The sequence below is a fragment of the Puntigrus tetrazona genome, chromosome 7 (genome assembly GCF_018831695.1).
Source record: "Puntigrus tetrazona isolate hp1 chromosome 7, ASM1883169v1, whole genome shotgun sequence".
Taxonomy (NCBI): Eukaryota; Metazoa; Chordata; class Actinopteri; order Cypriniformes; family Cyprinidae; genus Puntigrus; species Puntigrus tetrazona.
The window spans coordinates 40,483,951-40,499,742 of NC_056705.1; the positions used below are offsets into that span (position 1 = coordinate 40,483,951).

Below are 15,792 nucleotides of genomic sequence, written 5' to 3' on the forward strand. Positions count from 1 at the left end.
AAAACGACAAACTTTAGCTAAAGTAAATAAAAAAAACAAACATTTCTGTTCACGTTTAAGCTATAAATGTTTTTGCTTTTAGTTTTATTTGACAATACGTAACACTAGTTTATAGCTGCATTTAAATACGGCATGTTCTGACAAAAGTGCCTCCATCCCGCAGGATTTCCACAGGCTTTAACCGGAGAAACAGGAGCCCAGTCTAACGTGACGAGTGTGTTAGAGATAATTAGAAATGTTGACATCTCACACGTTCTCTGTGTTCAGGCTGAAGAGGACGACGAGGAAGATCAGCCTCTGAGCCTGTCGTGGCCCGAGTCCAAACGCAAGCGCTTCACGTATCTCCTCATCCTGCCCATAGTCTTCCCTCTGTGGATCACGCTGCCCGACGTCCGCAAGACCGTGAGTCTCTGCCTTGAACGGGGTCGGATGCAGACGTGAGAACTGGGAGTAACGTTGTGACGATTCTTCTGTGTTTTTCTTCAGAGCTCCAAGAAGTTTTTTCCCATTACGTTCCTGGGAGCGATTTGCTGGATCGCGGGATTCTCCTACCTGATGGTGTGGTGGGCTCATCAGGTCAGACCGGGCATGACTACGGTTCATCTTTATTCAGAGCATCTGGACTCGCTTATCTATTTGTTGAAGATGGTTTTTTATTTATTTTTGACAAACCTTTGTAAAAAAAAAAAAAAAAAAAAAAAAAAAAGTGCACTTAATGGTATTAAATGTGCACTTTTACTGTATTGTAAAATAAAAAGTAATAATAATAATAATAATAATAATAATAATAATAATAATCTACTTCAACTACTATAAAATTAATAAAAATGCACATAGAAATCAACCTTTGTAATAAGTGTCCAATTAAAAGTACATTTTTAATCATGCTTTAATATTTTTTTCTTACCTAAAGAAATATACTGATTTTAATGTGTTGACTAACATACTAAAACACGTGTAAAGAACTTGATTATTATTTTAACTGTAGCATGTTATTCAATATTAGACTTAAAGTTAATATATTTTTATATTTTGTAATTTGCAACCTCATTATTGCAAATGTTTAAATGTCACATGTATGCCTCGGCTTCAGGGGTTTCCGTGTCCCTACGTTATCTGCCCTAAATAGTATTGAACATGATTAATATTGATTGCATGCACATTCTGTGTTCATGATCTTATTAGTCCCAGTGTTTACATACTTTTAGTTTCCTTTATCGTGTGCTTTAGTCCCAAAAACCCAATCCAGAACATCCGGCCTTCTTTACCCTTTCAAACATTTAAAGGGATACCGCACTCCCAAAATGAAAACGTTGTCATTAAACACTTACCTCCATTCATAAAAGCAGGAGTGTAGTGCAAGAGTCCATGTGATAAACGGGTCAATAAACAGAAGTTCATAACCCGGAGTCGTGACAATAATAATCTCCATTGATGTTATCGTGTCGAATGAAGTAAGTTTTCCCTCCGTAACATTACAGTTGAACCACTGATAGCAGAAGGAGCATTCGGTCAATGTTTTTCATACTTTTCTGCACTTTGTGGTACTTATTTGGCGATCAACGGGACACTCACGACTTTGAACCAAAATATCGAATAGTTCACCCAAAGATGAAAATAATCGCATATTTGACTCACCCTCAATCCACACTAGGTGTATATGGCTTCCTACTTTTAAAAACCAGGTTGGAGTTTTTTAAAAATGCATCGAGAACGTAGAGTTCGGGGACGCTCATGCAGATACATCCCGTTTACGGAGCTTCAAAATCATGGCCACCATCCACCAGCATTAGAAGAGCCGAAATAAATAAAAATAAAAGAAGTCTGTGTCTGAAAGAAGAAAGTCATATACACCCAAAACGACTTGGGCTCATTTTGATTCTTGGGTGAACTGCTCCTTCTACGGGTTTGGAGCGACATGGGAGTAAGTGATCAAAGACAACACTTTCATTTTGGGGAAGCGAGCCTTGAAGTGGGACCAAGACGCTCCGAAGTTCAGTTTGTTTGATTTCGTGGAATCTGGTGAATTCTCAACACAGCCGTGAAATAATCCCCCGCTGGCGGTGTGTTCCTGGCGCTGAGCTCGCTGTGATTTGACGCTGATATCTCTGCAGGTTGGAGAGACTATAGGCATCACAGAGGAGATCATGGGACTGACGATTCTAGCGGCGGGAACCTCCATCCCTGATCTGATCACCAGTGTCATCGTGGCCCGGAAGGGTCTGGGAGACATGGCGGTGTCCAGCTCCGTGGGCTCCAACATATTCGACATTACTGTGGGGTACGCTTTGTGTCTTCATCGAAGAGATTAGGACTAAATCGATCGAAAGTGACAGTAAAGAATATATATTCTTTCGTGTAAAGGCTTATTGCGCAGCGTGACTGCTTTCAACATTGATAGTAAAGGTTTCTTGAGCAGAAAATGAGTGTAGGATATCAATTTAGGATATAAATTTAGCTCTGATCACAGATATGAATTAGATTTTACAATGCAACTACAGAAAATGCTTATTTTGATGCGATGTGACTAAGATACTAAAGCACGTGAAAAACTCTTAACTGTTTTATATTTTAAAGGTTAATATAGTTGCAGCATCGCATCAAATGTTTAATTAAGAAATGACATCGAAGCATATTTCAGTGCATCATAAACGCTTGTGATATTTAAAGGACAACAAAAACAGTCTGAAGTGCAGCCAGTTGCATTTAATAGTTATCTAAAGAGATGATTTTAATTCAATTGCAGTGGAAGTGTATTTTTTGGAAGAAGAGGTTATGTCCGCGTTAAGGTTCGTAACGGCCAGCGTTTCTTGGTTTCCTAGGTTACCGCTCCCATGGCTGCTGTACTCCATTATCAACAACATGAGCCCGGTTCGGGTGAGTAGTAACGGTCTGTTCTGCGCCATCGTGCTGCTCTTCCTCATGCTCCTCTTCGTCATCATCTCCATCGCCGCCTGTAAGTGGAAGATGAGCAAACTGCTGGGCTTCATCATGTTCCTTCTCTATATCGTCTTCCTGGTGGTCAGCGTCCTGTTGGAGGACAAGGTCATCGTCTGCCCCATCTCCATCTGATGAAGCTAAAAGCACGTTCCTGCTGACTTTACCTCACCTCTGCAGACGGTTCCCAGCCTCCTTCACACTTTGGGGGTTTCACACACTCAAAAACACTCTTTAAAATTAACATTTGTCTTGCGTTCCAATAAAATAATATCTAAACATCCTTAAAAAGAACTGTGCACTTAAGAAACAAAACTCTTTTCTTTTTGTTAATGTTAAGCTCAAACTTCACTGCATACACTTTTCTTAAAACAAAAATGATTTGGAACTAATTCATTATAATCAAAATGATTCTCTTACTTAGTTTTTTTTGTCTTGTGTTCCCGTGCAAGTATCGGAGCATTCTTAAATTTATCGCGAGTGGACATTTCTATAAAAGAAAATTATGTGAGATAATGAGTCTTACTTTCTTGAATGAATGAATTTGAGTTTGAATGCCAGTGGTATAATTGAGAAACTATTATCGTTTTTATTCACATTTTGAATCTGTTCTTTTATTTATTTATTTATTTTTTGTCCACAAGTTTGAGTTATTTTCATACATAAAAATGAGAAACGTTGCCTTGCCAACTAGCCAAACTAAAAAGCTTGTATATTTTATTTAACTGTTATTTTATGTCAAGTAAAAGAAATGTTATAAGCAGTAAATTGGGTAAGAAAAACATTGATTGATTTATTATGTAATCAAATTTATTAATTAAATTCATTTATTTTTATTTGGCTACCGATTCCTTGATTCTGTGAACTTTTTTAAATATCTTTTTTTTTTTTCTTGTCAAAGTAAAAATGTGTCTTTTATTTAAAGAACATTTTTATTTATTATTATTTATTTTTTATTACATTTTAATATATATATATATATATATATATATATATATATATATATATATATATATATATATATATATATATATTTTGCCCCCAGAAAGCAAGTATTAATTTAATAACAATGACATTTTTTTTTCTCACTCATTGAAGTGCAATTGATCATATGAGATGATGTTAAACTAGAGCTGTAATAGTCGATAACTCTTGTACAGAATCCTCTGACCTCTTCAACACAGTGTTAAAACCTTTATACAGATTAGAGCTTTTTTTTTCTCCTCTTTATTTTCAAACATCTTGCAGTGCGCTTGCGGTCGAAGCCAAAGAGCTCTGCGCTCAGAATGCTCTCGGGTGATTTTTTGCCGGCGTGAATCACTCTGTAGGGAGCAGTGAGGACACTTTGCTCATTTCTCAGTCTCTGCCGGCCGTTCGTTCACGCTGAGAATGTGCTGCGCTGCTGAATCATCTCAATTATTCCCTGATATCACAGATACAGTGTCCAAAATTATTTTCACTCTGCATGAGCTGATGGCCATTGATCATTTCCTGATGATTTTATTTTGTGTTACATTTATATGCTAATAACAAGAAAAGAAAAAATTGAAAACTTTCTTGTGGTAGTAGTAAATAGAAGTAAGGTGTATTCAGCATGTTCAGAAATTACTACATTTACTAATTTATTTATTTTTTTTTTCCATATTTCTCCATATTTTCTTTTCAAAGTAAATGCGTCTTTTATTTAAAGACGTTTTATTGTATATATATATATATATATATATATATATATATATATATATATATATATATATATATATATATATATATATATATTATATTTTTTTTTTTTTTTTTTTATATGGTACAAATCACATCCGTGATCCGTTACTTCCCTAGCTTAACAAACGACAAACACAAACCCTGATTGATGGTATATTTAGACCTCCTGAAATATTACAGCTCTTTGGTTTAGCTTCAGTTCATGGCGAAAGTAAATGTTTAAAGCGCATTGGCAGCCGCTCGATTAGAAACCGTGGCGGACGATATCTTGTGGGGGTGAATGTTTCTCTAAAGAAAACCCAGATTATGTATAATACCTAATAAATATTTGTATACTTTTCTTTCAATTTTGCCTGTATGTCAAGAGGCCAAGTAGCCGCATACGCTGAATCCCAACATACAGTATTGTTTACGGTGTATGTCATCCTCTCCTTTCTATCCTTTCATATAATTTTCTGTTTTATATTGATTTAACTGAATAGCAGCGTAGAGGTATTTGAGCTGCAGTATTGATTGTAAAATAATAACAATAATAATAATAATAATAATGACTTGCTGCCTCACTCACACAGAAGGAGACTACGACTATCCTGCTGCATGTTGCTTCCCCAGTCATTATTATACAGCCATTTGTAGAAAACCGCGTTGAATAATATAATATAAACGCGAGGGAAATGTGTAGATGCTTATAGTCTGTAGTTAAGTGTTACAACCTAGAAAACATTAGACATATATCGCACTCCCAGCTGCTAAAACCAAGTGCAGTGATTTCCCTAACTAGTCCGCGTTCACACTGCACGTATTTGGACTGAAACCGGATCGGAAACGGTAGTGACGCGCTAGACAATATATATATATATATATCTAGCTATTTTTTTTCCAAGTAGGCGATGCATGCATGAAAACGCGTAGCCTGTGCTCATAGCTTTACTGTAAGATTCAAAGACGACATATTTGCATAATGATTTGCCTAAAAACAGTCCTTCGGTAGCGGACGCTTTCCAAAGCCTGTTCTAGAGACGTAAAACACGCACGCTTTCATGAAGAGTAGCGCCATCCATGTAACACTGACGGTGCTTTAGGACCCGATCTTTGTAATCTGTACAGACACGCGCGTAGTGCATTTACCGACCGACAGAGAAGTCGCCGATCAAAAGTATTGGCACCCTGCGCACTAAGCAGGAGACTGGCACCGGGGCCCTTTCATTTGTGGAGGCAGACGTTTTCTTTGTATATCCGAGCAAACACTGCCCTCTAGCGCGCCGTACCACTTTATTTCCGTGGGGCGTTTTCTGCGTGGACCGAGGCCTGCTGCATCTTTTCAAACACGTGCACTTTTTGCTGCACGAAACACTTCTTTTTTAAGGGAAGGAAGGCGATATCGTCGTCGGCCCGGTCACATCCATGCCCTCGTCCTGAAAGCTGAACCCGCAAATCAAATCTTTTTCATTCTTTTCTGAGCAAAAGAAATGCGTGAATGTGTACTGAACATATGAATGTGGAGATATTCGACATGGTTTGCGATATTTATTATATCGATAAATTTGTAAACGTCGAAAGGTTTATTAAAAACCGATGATAAAGCCGGACGTACAGAAGCAACATAGCGGTTTAAAAAGTACTGTTTTTTTAAATTGTTATTATTATTAATATTTTTTTTTTTCTTTCCCAAACTGGAATTCAGATTGACGTATCAGTAGTAGTTTTCTATCCTCGCTTGTCACACCCTAGAATTTATTAGCATCTGCTTTTCGTAATACTTTTGTATTTGATTTTGTTTTATATATGTATCCGTCTAATAAGAGGGCTGTACACACTGTTCGAGCGTCCCTGCTTCGTCCCCTTCCTGCTTTCTGGCAGGGTGTGGATTATTACAATTATTATTTGTTTTTTTTACTTTGTGTCAAGCAGAATTATTAATATGCACTTTGCATTCATGTGCGTCTGTCTGGTTATCGTTTGTTCACTTTTAATGAGGCTGATGTTGAATGTTTGGCCTGAATTCACAGAGCTCCTGAACACAAAACACACCTGAATTGAAGAAAAAAGGAGTGAAAACGCTGTTTCTGCTCCCCTTTATTTCCGGCTTCATCTCTTAGCATCCGTAGACGTCGCCGTTTCTGTCTCCACCGTCGTCTTTCTTTCTTTCTTTCTTCATAAGACTGCACTTTTGTACCGAATTATGAAATTCATGCCACTCTGTTTAACGTTCATGTGAGTCACTTCAACTGTACATATATACAGATGCTAATGAGAATATAGAGAAACTGTAAATGCAAAGTATGTAATAAAAGAAATAAAGGCTGAATATAAGGGCAGATTGTCTGTGGTCTGTTAAGATTGTCATGGAATTAGCAAAGATGTCGAGTTAAAATAAAGTTGAAGCACACCGACATGATTCTAGCGGTTCTTTATTTTACAAATGCAATATGCAATCATTTTAAGTATTTATGCTTAGAAAAAGTCTACGTTTATGTGAGCTCTTACTTGTGCTCTGAACACTTAGGGGGCGCTATCACGTATCTCCTGATTGAATTACTAAATGAAATATATACAGAATGAGAATGTCTTACAAAACACGTTTACATGCAGCTACAATGAAAAAACACCTATACAAGCAAGTGCATCGTACCCAATCATTTAAATGCAAGTACAAAGTACTTAAGGCCACCAAATATAAAGAGGGACCAATACATAAGATATATATATATATATATATATATATATATATATATATATATATATATATATATATATATATATATATATATATATATATATATATATATATATATATATATATGTGCACAAAACGTTAGCGTGACACTAAATGTTATTTAATCAATTGTAATCAACTCGTTTATCATTATAAAACTTTTAGATTTACTTTCCTTCTTTCATTTTTATATCTTCAGATATATAATAAAACATGTACCAATTATTATCTAAATAGAGATGATATACACTTAAAGTATGGTGAAGTGTACTTGAAGAAAACTTGACGACTACTGAGACTTTACTGATGCTACAAGTACTAAGTATTTAATTAGTACAGTTTACTTTTGGTATAGTTGTAGTACAGACTAAAAACATTATGCTGCTATACTCAAAGTGTACTATTAGGAAGCAGGCTAATTTAGGCTGCGTTCCACTCCACTTTTTTACACACACACACTTTCCGAAGCGCACCGACCGCTCTGTCATGAGAACAGGTGAGTAGAGAGAGGTTTGAGAGTAAAGGGCTTAAAAAGTGGCCTGGAACGAAGCATATAGCATACTAATACACGAAGCACGCTTACAATACTTAAACCTCACCTGTATACTTAAATACGCTTAAAGTAAAGTTAAGTATTAAGGATGATACACACGAAAGCAAACATCTAAATAAAATAGCGTGACAGGCCTTTCACACCTCGGCTCTTCTGTGACACCATACTTCCTCTCCGCTCTTTTTTCTCTAAATAAAGTCTGACAGGATGATATCTGTCACCTCTTATCTTTCCTTTTTGAAAACTGGCACATACGTAATGCTCGCTCTTTATTAGTCTGCTACTAACAGAAGACCATGGGACGTCGTGCACTTCTGCTAATGCTCTGTAAGTATTAGACCAAATAACAGAAATAAAAAAATACTATCGATTATTATTTTAGTTGAGCTTTTTTTTTTAAACGCTGATCATTTAATATTGTTACTTCGCTTTAAAAACTTTATAAATGGGTTATTCGTCAGAATAATGTTATCACCTGAAGGGCACGATATTAACATTATTAATAACTTAATTGTGCAAATTAAGCATATTGCCCTGTGCATGTCACACCATGAAAAATTATATTTTGTCAGAAACAGTGATGAAACGGATTTATGGGTATTATTATCATCATCATTATTATTGTTAATGTGCTTACAATATTTGTGGAGTGACAAATTATTTATAAGTCTGTGTGTTATTTAAGTCTCTCAGTTAATAAATGAAGCGTTCAGATTGTTCAGATAATGAAAACACCAAGTGAATCATGACAGCACGTGTGTGTTTTTCTCTTGCTCTAGTGCTGCTCTCACACACTCTCTCCGGACACACTCGAGGTGAATATACATTTCACTTTCTAAAAATATCTTTGTACACTTAATCTGCTTAAAGAATACCAGGTCACGTCTAATTCTATTTTTTATGTGGTCCATTAAAGTCTCCAAATACATGCTATTCATTTTTTGGTTTGTTTGTTTGTTTTGTGTGTGTGTGTGTGTGTGTGTGTGTGTGTGTGTGTGTGTGTGTGTGTGTGTGTGTGTGTGTGTGTGTGTGTGTGTGTGTGTGTGTGTGTGTGTGTGTGTGTGTGTGTGTGTGTGTGTGTGTGTGTGTGTGTGTGTGCACCTGGTATTTATCATTTTAATGGGGACCAAATGTCCCCTGAAGGATAGGAATACTAGTAAATGTTAACCTTGTGGGGACATTTTTAAGTCCCCATGAGAAAACAAGCTTGTAAAACATACAGGGTTTAATTTTTTTGAAAATCTGCCAATAGTTAGGTGTAGGGCGATACAGTCTGTATGGTGTGTGTGTGTGTGTGTGTGTGTGTGTGATTCTGTTGCCTAGCATGTAGTTAAAAGTTTACATAAAGCAGTTTCCCATCTTAAGACTCGATGAGTTTGTGTTTCATTAAATGTTTATCAGTCCTCGTGTTGCTTTGTGGCCACTTGGCCCAAAGATGACTTTTGTTTTCCCAAAAACGCAAGTTAACCTTCTTGCATTTGACCAAAACCTCCAACCACCTAAAAATGACCAGACTGCAAAATTACTCGTAAATATGTCAGCATTCATTAGTATCAAATAATGCACTGAATATTTCCATCAAGTTCTCCTCCATTTAAGCACGGGTTTCTGTTGATCTCTGGTTGATTTACAATCTAAGATCTGGTGATCGTATGGATGGTAATCTTTGAATTTTCAGCCAGACCGAAAGCTGAAGCGACTGTAAGGCCTAGCGATCGCGTCTTCAGCGGAGAGACTGTCACTCTCAGATGCGACGTAGAGGACGCTGTCGACTGGACATACAGCTGGTATAAAGATGGCTCGGTCTTCCCCGTCAGCACTGAGAGAGTCTACACATTCATACCTGAGGAGTCTGATGCTGGTGAATACACCTGTAGAGGAGAGAAGATACAGGACTCACGCGGATCGGAGATCAGCGACGCTGTTACGCTGACCGTATCAGGTTCACCTAATCTATTCACATCAGTGTTCACGTCGGTCGTTTATTCCTCTGTTATACGCTAACGGATGGCTCATCTGTTCGTAGATTTACCCAGAGCTTCGGTCACAGCAGATCCAGACAGGGTCGTGTTCACTGGAGAGACCATCTCTCTGAGGTGTGCCATAGAGTCTCAGTACAGTGACTGGAGAGTCCATTGGTCTAAATACAGCAGTACGTTCACCGCCGACGAGAAAAACACAAGCGCAGAGACTTTGACCATCGAAGGGGTTTCTGAATCTGATCAGGATAAATACTGGTGTTGGGGAGAAAGAGACAGCAGACCGGTGAAATCCCAGAAGAGCAAAGCTGTTTTAGTCAAAGTGGAAGGTGAGTGTTTTACTGACTCTGACACCGAATGCAGACCAGTTTGTGTAACCAATGGCAAACGAGTGTTTGACTGTTTAAAATCTGTAATGATTGAGGTTCACCGTTTTTTAAATTGCATTTGGTGCCAAAAATAGTACAGACATCTTATACTACTGGAAAATAAATGTGTCGTTAATTGTAGTGCTGTCAAATGATTAAATGCAAATAATTGCATTGAAAATAAAAGTAACAATTTTTGTTTTTACATTTTATATATATATATATATATATATATATATATATATATATATATATATATATATATATAAAAATGTTACATGCACATTTAATAAAAATGTTACGTACATATATATATATATATATATATATATATATACAAAACAAGAAATGAAGATACAGGGGCTTATAAATGCAGGGTAAAGAGTGAACTAAGGAGACACACCAAGAAATTAAAAAATAAGTAATAAACATAAAAACGTAGACAGGAACTGGGTCACGTAACACGCAGGGGAGAAAAAACACAACTAAAATATTCCAGGCGTGTGACACCAGCGACAATAGTGAGATATTTTTCAGTGTGTCAGATTCTGTTTCTTTGTCCCCTGGGTGATCGTGAACATCATGTTAGTCCACAATCACATAACACTGCCTCTGTTGTCAAACTACATTTTACTGCGGGACATAATGTCTTTTTTTTTATTAACAGACAGAGCCCAGGTAGTTCTGCAGATCTCTCAGAACTGGCTGACCGAAGGAGACTCGATAACTCTGGTGTGTGTGGTGAGATTCTCCTCCAGAGGCTGGACGTTCCTCTTTTTCAGAGATGATCATGAGCTCCTGTCAGACAGCAACGGAGCTGGAGGCTCTTACTCTCTCAGTCCTGCTGCTGTGAATCACACGGGAGTTTATTCGTGTCGAGCGGAGAGAGGAGCTTATTTGACCGAATACAGCTACACTCAGCTGCTCTGGGTCACCTGTGAGTACCCTCAAGTACCCTTAACAGTGTACATGAACGAGAAGCACACGGGAGTTGATTCATGTCAAGAGAGGAGCTTATTTCACAGAATACAGCTACATTCAGGTCCATGTACACTGGTAAGGGTACTTGAGAATGTAATGGTAACAGATTACAAGTTAGCCTATTTAATCATAACAAGAAATCGTTTAATGATACTGTTTTAGAATTAAATCGTTGCATACATTGGCTTCCAAAAATGCCTTGGAAAAAAACAAAACAGCAATCAACCAATTTTTGAATGAACACATGCTCTATTCTGTTTCCTGAAACATCTCCAAACATAGGAGAAGTCACTGCTTTTTATTCGGAAAATAATTAAAAATCCAAAACAACTGTTGTTATGTAATTACACATTTCAGCTGGAAGGCCGGGAGTTTCTCCGATCGTCAGTCCAAGCAGATCTCAGCACTTTCTCTCGGACTCTCTGTCCCTGAGCTGTGAGGACCAGAGGAGCTCGGGATGGAGACTGAGAAGATACAGCAAGAAGCTGGAAGACTGTTCTTCTTCAGACTGGGGGACAGAAACGGGATCTACGTGTAGAATCACCTCTCTTAAGAAATCTGATACCGGAGTTTACTGGTGTCAGTCGGAGTCTGGAGAGAAGGGTCACCCCGTGAACATCACAGCAGTAGATGGTGAGTCACATAGGAGTCCTTGTAGACTTTTCCATTACTACCTTTCAAAAAGTGCACTTTATGTTGTTTCAGATATTTATTTGTATTTATTTGATGTGTTGACTAGTTAAAGTCCATGGGATTCAAAAAAGAATATTTGAGAATATTTGAAAAAAAATAATTGACATGAAGTGGAGAAGATGGACAAAACGTGGATAGGGAGAATAAACGTGTTGCACACAATGCATGGCAGTTAGTTAATAAGATGCTTCACATTAGATCGTGTTTGTGACTGATAGTAATAGAGACACAGAAATAGAAATAGAAGTAAATATAGCTGCAAGCAGAAATTATGGGGGCCAAGAACTTCCAGTGGACAATCAGACTTAATGCAAGAATGAGAAATCAAAGACATTTTAGGATCATTGTAATTGAAAAGGCTGAAAAATAATTAAATACAACCTCTTGTAATATGATTAAATGTCTTATCCCTTTTGATGAACAGGTGGCGCTGTATGCAATTTACAATTATAATTAAGTATATAAAATTAAGTGTAAGAAAACATTAAATTAAGAACACACTGCAGTTTATTCTTTTAAAGTGTAATACGTACAGTTTTGTCCTTGCTTTTATACGCCGTTTCAGATGTTGATGTGATTCTGGAAGGTTCTGCTTATCCTTTAAATGAAGGAGATCCTCTGACTCTGCGCTGCTTACGACGAGGTTCAAACTCTTCAAACCTCAGAGCTGCTTTCTATAAAGACAGATCTCTCCTGACCCAGACTACAGACAACCAAATGACGGTTTCCAAAGTCTCAAAGTCACACGAGGGTTTCTACTACTGTAAACTCCCAGACAGAAGAGAATCACCAAGGAGCTGGATCTCAGTAACAGGTAGGACTGAACTGAAGCAATGCCTACCTAACATTTTCATTCTGTGCTTGTGTATTTGAGGATATTGTAATATATGTGTATTTCACGTTTTGGAAATATTTCAGAGTCCCAAACAGAATATCAGATTTCAGTCTTCAACATAATCAGTAGTGTGTTTGCAGTCTCTCTATATTTACTTCTGTCCATCGTTCTGGGCGTCAAATGGCACAGGGCTACTGGTAAAACATCTTCTTTATCCTCGTAGTCTTTGTTTCTGAGTCTTTTACTTTAATTTCTCACCAGCGAAATAGAAATCATTTTAGCAGTTTTTATTTGAATGGAAATAAGTCTAAACTTTTTCATTAATTTATTGTTCTTGCAGGTAGAGCCGGTGAAGTCCACACCGACCGAGTCTGACGTGGTTAAGAATCAAATTACAAAATCTTTATTAGCTACTATGTCAGAGTAAGTTTACATTGACTAACAAGCTAATGAAATTTTCCTGGAATGGTTAAAGCTGCCGTCCGTAGGTTTTGCCTCTTTATTTTGCTTCCTTAAAACCCTCCTGCAGGATCCTCAGCTGAACGAAGCTCAAATTTCCATTTTCCCGAGAAAACCTACCCGTGCTACTCAAACTAGAAAACGTTACTATAAGCTAACCGTTGTGGATCAGGCTGAAGTAAGGCATTAGTTTTGAACACTGGCTGGTTATCTACTTGCACAAGTATGGATTTTGGATCATTTTTAAACAAAAAAGTACCTCTGTTAACTGTGGGACCTGAGGAAGATCTCGCCAATCCCACTCGAGAACCAGAGCCCAGCCAACCATCACCCTGCTGCGTGAAGAGCTAGCCAGAGCCCACCATGACCAAGCTGAGGATTGCCCTGGAGACAGAAGCTCACCATTTGCCTGACCAGGAGCGAGAGCCGACAACGACGTGTGTGATAGTGGCTGAAATAGTGGAGACTTGATGGACTTTTATTTTGTGATCCCCAATCTGTTCCGTATTGTCCCAATTCTAGATCCTCTGCATTGTTTGTCAGCTTCATTTCATTTTATGAAGATATCACAGGTTCATCAAGTTTGTCTAAATTATCCATCTTTGTTGACTTTTAGTCAGCTTTGACCAAAAAAAATGTTTTTGCTTTAAAATGACCTCATATGCATGTACAGTTACAGCTGATGTACTTTATTTTTTTACAAACATGATTTTTAAGGTTAGACGTAAGCGAATGCATACTGTTATATCTATAAGCTGCATAAGAAGTTAGCAAGATGACTGTTGTTATACTATAGCGAAAATGTTCTGGCATGTCTCTGCCACAATAAATACATTCATACACAAATTCACCATGCATGCTGTACCCCTAGTACTTTTCCACCGTAAACGTTGTACCGAATGCGAATTCAGTGAAACTCATTCACTTAATCTTCAGATCAAGCCTGAAAACGCAATTGCATCATTTTCATTTTGCAGCTATACATGTAAAACACTGCTATCTTGTATTTTTAGCGCATTGGTTTTTCATAGCAAATTGAAAAAAAGAGAAAATTTTCAGTATCTGGCTGAAAATATGTAAGTGAACAAATTAAATTAGTATATGTGCTGAATAAATACAGATGATAAGACTTTATGTTAAGGCCCGCAATGTACTGCGCAAGTAAACAGAATTTACTTATTTCAGGGATTCAACCCAAATTATAAAACTTGTGTAATAAATAAATGCAGTTTAAGTCTGTGGTTCTTTTTATTTTGATAATTTTGGATCACATTTAACAAAATCCCACCAATTCATTATCTCAACAAATTAGAAGACTATCATGAGACCAATAAAACATTTTTAGTGAATTAGCCTTCTGGAAAATATGTTCATTTACTGTCCATGTACTCAATACTTGGTGAGGGCTTTTTTTTAATTAGGCCTCAATTCAGCGTGTGATGAAGGAGATCAGTTTGTGGCACTGCTGAGGGAAGAAAGCCCAGGTTTCTTTCACAGTGGCCTTCAGATCCTCTGCATTTTTTTGTAAGCTGTGGTCGCTGCCGGGACAGGCTAATTTTCTTTCTCCTAAAACACATTTATGGGGAAACAGAACGCTGAAACACTTTTTTCATCGACTGGATTGTGGCTGTCGAAGGTGTGCAGCTGTGCACCGTTCGAAAAAATGACATATTTTATGCATGGAAGTAGTATGTATGGAAATAACTATACTAAAAATACAATAGATGCATCATGCAACTTGCTAAAATAGGAAAATAACAAAAAGAGAGTCCTCTCCTGTAGTTTATTTTCAAACCTGTCTGAATGTCTAAGATATTTTGAAAAAAGTCCGTAAGTTTGGGTCACCAGTGATTACTATAGTATTTTTTTCCCTACTACGAAAGTCAAAAACAGCCTGGTTACAAACTTCCACGTGAGGGTGAGATAAATGATGACAGAATTTATTTTTCTCAACTATTTCTTTAAATAAATACTATAAAGACTTAATTTTATCCACAAAAAAATGATATGATAATACAAATAAAATGAGAAAATATTCGATTTTTTTTTATTACTATTATTTTATTCACAGCTCAGATCATTACTGATTCTCTGACACCATGACAATGTAAACTGCATGACGAGCTAAATTAGAAAACACCAAGAGCCTGCATAATTACAAACTCATGAGGGTTCAGTAGCCTGAGGATAGTTCAAGTTCAGACACAAACATGATAACACTATGGAACCGCTTATGATCAATGTGGTAAATGTGACATCACACTGAGGCGTAGAGAACAGAGGCTTTTATATGTGTGTGTTAATTGAAGACAGGTGCAAGGAATCAACCCCAGGAATGAGAGAACAGTCCAATGAAAGTCACATCTCGGGCGATGCAGGAGAGGAGGAGGAGCATCACAATACAGCACTACAGTAATTTAACACTGCAGTGACTTACTGTGTTTTGGCTGATTGTGTTTATTGTAAATGTTACAGTGGTGGTGACTTATATGAAATTTGGGGGAATATTTTCTTTTCTAGTCTTTTTTGTAGTTTCTACATCTTTTTTT

General features: G+C 37.1%; 1 protein-coding gene across 5 annotated transcripts in view; it reads left to right on the forward strand.

Moving 5' to 3' along the window:
• The window catches only part of LOC122349179 (sodium/potassium/calcium exchanger 2-like), a 33,564-nt gene extending 29,742 nt beyond the window's left edge, over positions 1-3,822 (forward strand). For all 5 annotated transcript variants that reach the window (XM_043245120.1, XM_043245122.1, XM_043245123.1 and 2 more), the window contains 4 exons: positions 268-402; positions 487-576; positions 2,115-2,281; positions 2,823-3,822. In XM_043245120.1, the coding sequence (XP_043101055.1) occupies positions 268-402; positions 487-576; positions 2,115-2,281; positions 2,823-3,072 (642 nt within the window). In that variant the 3' untranslated portion in view covers positions 3,073-3,822. The remainder of the gene's footprint in view (positions 1-267; positions 403-486; positions 577-2,114; positions 2,282-2,822) is intronic.
• The last annotated feature ends 11,970 nt before the right edge of the window (positions 3,823-15,792 follow it).